Source organism: Primulina huaijiensis, chromosome 8 (assembly GCF_012295235.1).
Source record: "Primulina huaijiensis isolate GDHJ02 chromosome 8, ASM1229523v2, whole genome shotgun sequence".
Classification (NCBI taxonomy): Eukaryota; Viridiplantae; Streptophyta; class Magnoliopsida; order Lamiales; family Gesneriaceae; genus Primulina; species Primulina huaijiensis.
Genome location: NC_133313.1, coordinates 2,722,154 through 2,731,878, shown reverse-complemented (window position 1 = coordinate 2,731,878; position 9,725 = coordinate 2,722,154). Strand labels below are relative to the sequence as shown.

Genomic DNA, 9,725 nt, shown 5'->3' with positions numbered 1-9,725 from the left:
TATATATATATTGAATCAAATATACGTCCAACTATTAGTTGCGTGCATATTTCATCAAATCAAGTAATTATGTAAAATAAGATTTGATTATATTAACCTACGGAGTTCATCTTTGAGACGGTATTAAATCGAGAACGATATCAAAGTACGTATAGATGGTAAAGTTTTGTTGAAAATTGCATATGGAAGGAAACTGTCGATACGTGGTTTCACATGGACGAAGATCATAAATAGAGTTATTTTCCCTCATTCAGATATCATCCGTTCATCGAGTTCTTTCTCTCATCATATAACATTTGAGTGTTTAATTCTATAATATTTGAAAAGTGTTTGTTATCCTGAATTAAGAGAGTATGTGTTCTCTTTGAAAACACATGAATGATTGTACACCATAAAATATTATAATGAAATTTTTTTTGATCTTGTCATTGTTTTTACCTTAATAACTTTAAAAGTTTTCTACATAAATCTCGATATCCAGTTTTATATTTTATTTTCATATTATCATCTCAACTTGCAACACATAAAGACCAACAAATACATCCATGTATTCATTGCGAGTGTATCAAAGGTGAAGATTACTTGGCTATGTGATCAAATGCATAGTTGTTTGTAATAATCAATGCCTTGAGGTTGTCCTCATTACTCCACACACGCTTTCTTGCACGGTCAACATTTACTAATCATAATTAATAGTTGATTTTCTCACACAATAGAGAATACCACAAATTTTTTTTATTCAACTTGTTGATAATAAAACTAAAAATCAAGAATAACAAAAAATGTAACTCCAAGGATAGTTGAGATGCTATGGTAGGACGAACACCTACCAAAAGATCATATGTTCAATTATTTTTTGCCTCTACCTTCCCAATTTGAGCCTGCCATATTGAGCCGATCAACGTGATTTGCAGACAATTGTGTTAGATCTTTTGGATATATTCAGAGCTCATCAAAAATTATAAAATAAAATATATCATGAAAAAATGATCATGTGATTCGGTCCTAATTTTTCGGATTTCCGATTATATATATCAAACATGCAGTAAAGAATCTTGCGATTCACAGCAGGCATAACTTGAAATCCAAATCTTCGGTGAAGAGAATTAAAATGGTTAATTAGCATGTTCGGATGCCGAACATGGAGCCGTGAGCGTATAAATAGAAGGCGTGTTTCTTTCTTAAGTTCTCTAAAGTCAAAAGTATCCTGGTTGTGGTTTCATAATCGGCAAGCAATATCAATCATATTTTATTTGAATCAACGGAATAAAAATTCAAATGAAAATAAAAATTGGAAAGCTATTGTTTCTCAAAACTTACAGTTGCTATAGATGCTACAGACTTTGTTGATCCTCGTATTCGTGCCTCACTACGATCATCTACGTCCAGCCTCTCTGAAAACATATCAAGGCTAGAAAATCATTGCTCCTTCGCCAACTTTTAATGATATTTTGACAACAAATGGTAGAATTTCAAGCAGTGCTCTTGAAATGGCTCGAGAGGAATCCATAAGCTTTTGAAATGGATGCTCTGAGACTCTATTGGCTGAATGGCTGCAATCTTTTCCACAGAAACACACATTCAAGTCTTCTTATGTGTCATTCCTTTTGAGTTATAGGCACCTTCCAATATTCTAATGACATCAGCAAAGAACTTATTCCTGGAGAGTTGAATCAAAAACAGAAAACAAAACCCAAGTTCTTAAGAGAGATTATGAGCTGAAATGTGGCACAAAGATCGAATTATGAAGTTATATAATTTGAATTACACCAATTGACATGATCTGAAGCTTTCAGTACAATAACGCATGTTCAATCCTAAAACTGATATAAAATCCAAGAACAGGCATTCGCGTCCCATAAGGTGAAATTATAGTAATTATCAGGAAATGGGATTGTCTCACGAGGTGGAATTATAGCAATTATTAGGAAATGGGAATATGGACCCCGGCAATTTCCTCCCAGTCTCGTGTGGTTCGTCTATGTAGTACAATGATTAACACGCGGTATAAGGGTATTCTACAATTTAAAATAGTTGAGTTATATCATTATCAGTTGCATACTAAAATTTTTGGTATAAAGGTATATGCTCTATCATACAAAACTTCAGGTCGCTTTTAGAGTGAAGGATTTGGATTTGAGGGATATTTGAAGATGAAATTTAAATTACTCTTTATTGGGATGAATTTGATATCTACTCCAATAAAACAAAAAATCACAAGTTGGGATTTGAATCCATTGTCAAGTGAATTTTATCAAACCACCCAATGGATTTGTTATTATGGATTTGAAATCTCTCAATCCAAATGCAACCTTACAGAAATTTATTTTGGTAACCCATGTAATCCAAGAAGGTAAGAATGAAACAACAGTACCTTTTCAACATTTTCGCAGAGATGCTGATCATCATTTTCCTTCTTGTCATCCTCTGAATCAGCCCCATCACCATTCACAATAAAGTCATCAAGTGGACTGGCTTCTTTAATTACTTTCCCGTTTGTTACTTGAATTTCTTTAGCTACTGTTTCCTCGCTTTTTCTTTTATCTTCCTCTCTTTGTCGTCTTCTTTGGTCTTCTTCCTCTTTTAATCGTTTAAACCTGGACGATGTAGTACAAGCAAGACAAAAATAGCATAATTTGACCATAAACAAAATATTGATTATCAGGTAAACTACAAATTTTAAACCTTTCACCAGGACGAAGCCCTTCTGGCGCAAGCCTCTCTTCTTTCTCAACTACCTTAGAGGCTGTGGGAGATGCTTCAGACATTGACTTAAAGGATTGGGATTTTTCTTTCTTTACCATGTCATCACTAATTTGCTTGACAGTATTTTTCGCACCACCAAATTTCCGTAGCCAAACTTGTTGAGTGGTACTTAGTATGTTGTTTGTTAGCCTAAAATTACACATGCCAAATTATTATTTACATCATAAAAATGAAAACAATATGGGAATGGCCTAAAAATGATCAAGGAAGAAAAAAGGGGAAACTTTCACACAAAATCAGTCACCCCGAAAAGTAATTGGGCACTTACCAGTAGAGACTTAAGCCAGAAGGAACTGATAAAGAGAAATAGCCTATCATCAAGGGTAGTAATTTGGTTATGGCTTGGGAATTCTTTAGGTTTGGATCGTTGCTCTGAAAGTGGTTAAAGAAAAATCCCCGTCAAATCTAAATTTGTAATTACAACCTTACAGGATTTCAATTTTCAGACTCCTAAGTAATTTTAGCAGGTCATGTAGTAAGAAATCGAAGCTGCAACACAAGAAAATTGAAAAAAAGAAGCAAACCATCCGATCAGACAGTGAGTTGTGATCTAAATTTCCACCACACAACACTGAAGTATGTAAACACAAAAGCCAGAACAGCTTATTAATTCTATTTGAAAAATAACTAAATAAATATATATTGCCAGTGAGACAAACCTGTTGAGGTTGCATAATCTGTATAGAGATATATTGAGTGGCAATCAGGAGCACAGGTAAAACGAGATATGACAATGTATCTGACCATCCAAGTGGAGGATGACCATCCTACGATGAAAAAGAGGACAACAAAGATGTCTCATCAGTAGGCTGTCATTTCCAATCTAACATACCAAGGCCTGAACGGACACCACTTAAAGTATAAAAAGAGTACAGCGCATGTTAGCATAGGATTTTATAAGAAAGGTGTAACATAATCACAAAGAACACGGTTTAAAGTAAATCGTCTAATACTTGTAATTCTATTCAATAAAGAAGTTGGGTGGTACGATTCCAGCAAGTAAGATGCAACCTGCGAACTTGACTCATTTGTAAAATAAGGTTGATTATTGTTAACATTCTCCTAATACGCTTCTTAAAGTTAATATTCTGACCAACTGTTTTTGAAGTAACTAAACCACCATTGTAAAATGGGAAGGATGATAGATTGTCTTACGATGAATGGGAAAAGCCAAGTGGTGCCCCCACCAGTTTGTCTAGCAGCAATGGTCGTTGGGCCAGACAGAGAGGGTATCCAAAAGAAGCCTTCCGTTAAAAGTCCCTACATGTTACATCAACATTCCCGTCAAGACATTAACATTGTAGGGTAAAGTGAGTAGATAAAACTAGAAAAAAATTGGAAAAAGAAAGGAGGGATGGATTAGTTGGTAGTAAAATTTACCTCATCTGCCACATTTGAAAGCGCTCTATAAAGCCCAATCCATATTGGGATGGTGGCAAGTGTAGGAAGACATCCTGGTGCAAACAAAAAGAAGAAGGGAAAGAAATTTAGAACCTTAAAGTATGTATGTAATGGTAAAAATAGCAAACAACTCAATGTTCATATACAAGTACAATTACAGGAGAATTGAGTATGCTAAACATAGATTATAAAAATTTACTATATTCCTAATGTACTATAAAAAAAGAGAGTTCTGGCATTCGGTTTAGTACCTGCGAGTGGATTTACACCAGCTAATTTATATAATCGAGCCGTTTCAAGTTGAATCCTCTCCTGCAAAGAAAGTAACAGAAAAGAAAATGACTATAGGTATCTAAGGAAAAATTTACCGGTAGCCAAAATACTGATATTAGGTCAATCAACCTTCATCGACTAAGTTTTAACAAATCTAAGGATCTTGCCATCTAGATTTTTTACTATTAAAGGAAAACTAACAAGCTCGCTATTTAGATCACAAAGTAATGATACTCAGAAGGATAAACAGTGACCTGATCCCCTGCATATCGTTCCTGAATAGCTTTAATTTGAGGTCCCAAAGACTGCATTGCCATCGTTGATTCCACCTGAACATCACAGTTTCTGAAAGCACTTAGTGGAGATTGCTTAAAGCTAGTAAGTCACACAGGCAAAGTGAGAAAACATTTCGCTCAAAGAGACTAATCATCAGCAAACAAAATGACTCCATACACACAATATGTTTCAAACCATAAGCCCATAGCAGATTGAAGTAACCTGTTTCTTTGTCAAAGGAAATGTGGCAGCTTTAACAAGTACAGTCAGTAAGATGATTGCAAAACCATATGCATAGGGAACGTGTAGAGCAGAAAGCCCATCTTTCAGAACCTGTGATACAACAAAACCTAAGTTAAATTTTTTTAAAAAAAATAATCTTTTTCTAGTCAATAAAGTAACCAACAACACATATAAACAGTCAACATGAAATGATTCTGTTTTAATACTCAATAATCCAATGGTTAGAAGTGATGCATTTCACGTAGATTCCATTTAAATTTGATTAATCAATATAAATACTTAAATATTTGACAGAGAACACGGTCCCCTCAATGAACCAAAATCCTACTCCTGCAAGCTTAAAATTATAGTACATAAAGCTTAAAAATTCCAACAGTACCATCAAATCAAGAGTTCATTAACCCCAAAAAAAACCTCAAATCCTTCCATATACCTTCTCAAAAACCCCAACTTCTTCTCCAATAACCCAAAAAAACTTTTATTTGTACAAATTCACAACTTTATGTTTCAACTCACTCTATATAGCTCACGTCCAAACAATCATGTTCACATTCCACATACAAAAAAGAAGATGGAAAGCAAACAAAAATCAGAACTTTTCCCGTTCATAAGTTTCTAGACGCTAGCAACAAATTTAACAATCAAAACTTGAACAAACCTTCAACACGGCCTCCATGGCATTAGTAATCCCAGAAAGCCAGTCACTACTCTGCTTTGTAGTAGCAGCTCCATCAACTGTATCTAAAGAATTACTGACTGCAGAATCAGCAATAGTATAAAGAAGCCCTTCAACTCTCCCAAACAAGTCCTTAATCACCAGCTCAGTATTGTCCGGGTCAGGAAATGGAACCTGACCCAATCCAAAACGGGTCACCCCAAGATTTCCCCTCAAAAAGGGTCTCTGAATCTTGAAATCACTGAAACGGGTTCCGGGTAGAACCGGGCTCGGAGTTCTTGTTCTGCCTGGAAATGGAGATGCAACTAAATTTGGGCCAATTGAATACAAGAAAAACGACATCTTCTTCCCTTATTTCTTCGTCGGGCATACGAATCTGAATTCTTGAAGCTCTATAAATTACTTCGATAATCTTGGAGAAAGTTGGGATTTTGGAACACGTGGGAAGAAGGGTTTACCTTCAAAAAATCTGTTTGCCCAGAACACAACACAATACAAGCCTATACGCCTGTATTTTTAGATATTGAACCCACAAACAAACGTGGAGACTCTCGAAGGAACTTTAAAGGGAATATTACAGAACCCTTTCAACTGTTGAGTGTAAGAATTTGACACTCAATAAAAGGTCAGTCAAATATTTCATTGGTCCGCTGTATTTTCATAATTTTCACAGAACTTTTTTGAATTTTGCTTCATAATTATTAAATCTCAATACAAACTAGTGTCTCGCATGTCGATCTATGCATACATATTTAAAAGAATTATATTAAATAATTTATATTAAAAATATACAGATTATAATAACATTAAAAAGTTTTAAAATGGTTTGTTTACAATAATTTTTATTTTTATGGTGATCCAGTTGGTTAAATTAAAAAATATAGATAAAAATAGAAAAATATTTTATTATGATATATTAGTTATATAATTACATATAGATTTATTGAAATATGTTTTATGATATTTTTGTTAAATGAAAATAAATATTTTTTTATTAAAACAATATCTTAATACTAAAATTAGTTATTTAAGTCTCTCGATATTAAAACTAATGTAGATATAGATTTTATACATAGCGAGTATTTTAAAAATACTATAGAAATGTTCCACTAGAGATTATATTATTTAAGTGTTTGACCATAAGTCAGCACTTTCCACAAAAATTTTGGACCCAATAATTCATTTTAATTAATTATCAATAAGAGTGATGTAGGGAGAGAGTTAAATTTAAATAAATTTTATTGCCTTTCAATAACTGAGAAATGCACGTTTTGCATTTAAATTATCACTCGGAAGAGGGGAGCCGCACACACACACACACAAAAGAATACAAAAAACGAAGAATGAAGACGAAGAGCGTATCTACCTGAGACGAAGTCACAATTTTTGATTCAATCTTCTTTTCTTTTTCTTACCATTTCTTAGGCAATTTGTTTGATGTCGAAAAACATGAATTTGTTTTATCGTTTTTCTTCATGAACTAATTTATTTAAACTAGAGCACGACGTAACTTAGTCAAATCAATATTTATGAAATGTTGGTTCACATATGCGAATTTCTTCTTACTTTATTTATATTTCTCGGATTTTATCGATTTCAATTACTTGATCTGTAATTAGAGTGTCATATTTATTTGAGAACTGTCATTCGGGAGAGGGGATTCGAATAGGACCATAAGAAAATATATTGTTGGTGTATACAGAGTTCGGAAGGCTTATAATTCCACCGAACTTATTAAAAGAATTATTTTATTATTGAATTATTTACTGTTTGATTTTTAATAGGGATATTGAAATCGACATTAGATAATTAATTCTTACGCTTCACTCGGGCAAGAGAGTACGAATATTTGAGGACTCTTGGGTAGTAAACGAGTTGAATTTATGAAAATAAATGTCAATGATAATTTAACATAATGAAAACCAAGTGACAGTTGTCAATCATTAAAAAATATTACTTTTTATGTCAAAAATATTACTTATTGTCGTAAATATGAACATGATTGATTCGACTCATTGATCCTACTAACAAGAGACCTACTACACTTTCAAAGAATATATCCGTATCTCCCAGTTGTTTGGAAAACACTCTGTATGTTCCGGTGTTAACTTCCCTGTAACCGTGAAAAAAATGAGAGAGAGAGAGAGCGTGGAGGATGAGAATCCTATTTCCGACTTAATTTGTTTCTCAAAAATAGGCAAATAAAGAACTTCAAGAAACATAAATTATCGAAGAAACTTCTCCTCTATCGCCTGTGAGTTTTCAAATTAGAAAATGTCCAGTCTATGATTTCCGTGATGTTCTCCGCCTTCGATGGCATCACGCCATCGGATTCCGCCTCACGACGCCGTTTCCCCATTTGTCAAAGTTTGAAGAATAAGCAGCTGCGTTTGTTGAAAAATAGAAATATTGATATTGTATGAGCAAATTATATACAATATGGGCTTGTCTTGCATGTCCTAAATATATAGGACGACAATTTTCCCGCTAGTTCGAGTCTCACAAAGGTGGCCATGAAAAACCGGTTGTCGTCCCCATTATCATTAGAGTTGTCAAAATAGATCAAATCGTTGAATGGTCAGTCAGCCTTGGTCCAAACCGTCAAATAAACGGGTTGGATGGTCAAATTCTTAGCCCTTATAAACTGTTGGGCTCGCAACCCTTCAAATATAACTAAAAATTGAGGTTACTTTTTGACAATTCTAATTATCGTCCCTTAAGTATATGCTAAGTTATACTCAAATTTTTTATTTTTTATTCTATAAAAATATAAGAAGAACCCCAAAAACAGATTGGCCCATATTTTGCAATAAAATTTAAAAAAATTCCAATGCGGAATATATTGGACAGTCCCAAATGATTATGTAGTAATATCAATTCACTCGTTTAGCGGTTATCTCTAATGTTATGTAAAATAGCAACTTATGCACGTGATTATTCATATATACATATTTTTTTAATCGAATTAGTTAATACTTGATTCTTTAATTATCAATAATAATTCAAATTGAAATATTTTATCTTATATTTTGTAGATTTATAGTTAGAGATAAAGATATATAGTTAATATTTGAAAAAGTAGCATGTCTTTTGTGAGAAGGTCTCACGAATATTTATCTGTGAGACGGTCTCACGAATCTTTATCTGTGAGACAGGTCAATCATACCGATATTTACAATAAAAAATAATACTATTAGTATAAAAACTATGAGTATCACATTGAAATTAAATCGGTGTAACCTTTTGTAAACAATAAAATAAAAGACTAAGACAAATTAATCAAGTTATACTAACTACAACAGCCGTCGTCTTCCAATCGAAAGACGCCAAGTGTCGAGAAGGAAATCAGGCAAGATGGAGGCGAAGAACCACTGGATGGAATGCGCCCAATAAGGGGTGCATCTCGATTCGTGCCCTATCCGCCTAATTGCTGCTTCCACATAATGTTGTGCAGTTGGTATAAATACCGATGGTTTCTCCACAAATGCAACACTTGCTGCCATTTTGGTTGAGACATATAAAGGTACCTGTTTAATATTTTAGATCAATTGTGTCATTTATTTAGGATTGCTTATCTGAACCCGAAAACTCATCCCAAATTTGAAACTTTTCTGTCAGATAAGTTACAAGTCATTGGCAATCCGTTGTGTTATATTGAATACACTAAAACCAGAATGTGAAAATTCAATATTAATCTAAACAGCCAGATATTGTAAATTGGTGTCGAAAATCTCGTCACCGTATTGTTTCTTTGAGATTTGATACATCTGTGCATGAAATTATGCCGAAGATGGACATAAATATTTTTATCTTGTAATTTTAGCACAATCTGTCTAGAAAATTATTTGAAGTTTTGGGTAGAGGAAGAAATTTTTTTTTTAAAAGTCTTGAATTAAAAATATTAGAAAATTTTACTCGTACAGTAGTTTATGAGTTAATTATACCTGGCATTGAACGTCGATTCCACAGTGCTTGTATTCCATGTATAAGCTTCTGGACAACTGATCTACGTACCTGCATGCCAGTTCAAAACTACGTCGTTTAATTTAATAAACGATATTATAAAAAAAATTAAAATTTTAACTTATCT

The 9,725-nt window shown here is 33.4% G+C and overlaps 2 protein-coding genes across 3 annotated transcripts in view; both read right to left on the bottom strand.

Moving 5' to 3' along the window:
• Nucleotides 1-1,288: 1,288 nt before the first annotated feature.
• LOC140983007 (ALBINO3-like protein 1, chloroplastic) lies at nt 1,289-6,234 on the bottom strand. The gene is made up of 11 exons (XM_073449854.1): nt 5,618-6,234; nt 4,939-5,049; nt 4,695-4,769; nt 4,419-4,479; nt 4,147-4,220; nt 3,922-4,026; nt 3,426-3,533; nt 3,035-3,138; nt 2,686-2,895; nt 2,375-2,597; nt 1,289-1,660 (listed from the first exon to the last, which is right to left on the bottom strand). Exons 1-11 carry the CDS (start codon nt 5,975-5,977, stop codon nt 1,655-1,657), a joined length of 1,437 nt encoding a protein of 478 aa, XP_073305955.1. The 5' UTR covers nt 5,978-6,234; the 3' UTR covers nt 1,289-1,654.
• A 2,644-nt stretch (nt 6,235-8,878) lies between these two features.
• The window catches only part of LOC140983578 (very-long-chain 3-oxoacyl-CoA reductase-like protein At1g24470), a 2,677-nt gene continuing 1,830 nt past the window's right edge, over nt 8,879-9,725 (bottom strand). Inside the window, exons 2-3 of one of the 2 annotated variants that reach the window (XM_073450669.1) lie at nt 9,580-9,667; nt 8,879-9,162 (exon numbers count right to left, since the gene is read on the bottom strand). In XM_073450669.1, the coding sequence (XP_073306770.1) occupies nt 8,929-9,162; nt 9,580-9,667 (322 nt within the window). In that variant the 3' untranslated portion in view covers nt 8,879-8,928. The remainder of the gene's footprint in view (nt 9,163-9,579; nt 9,668-9,725) is intronic. The other variant, XM_073450670.1, reaches the window with a different exon arrangement.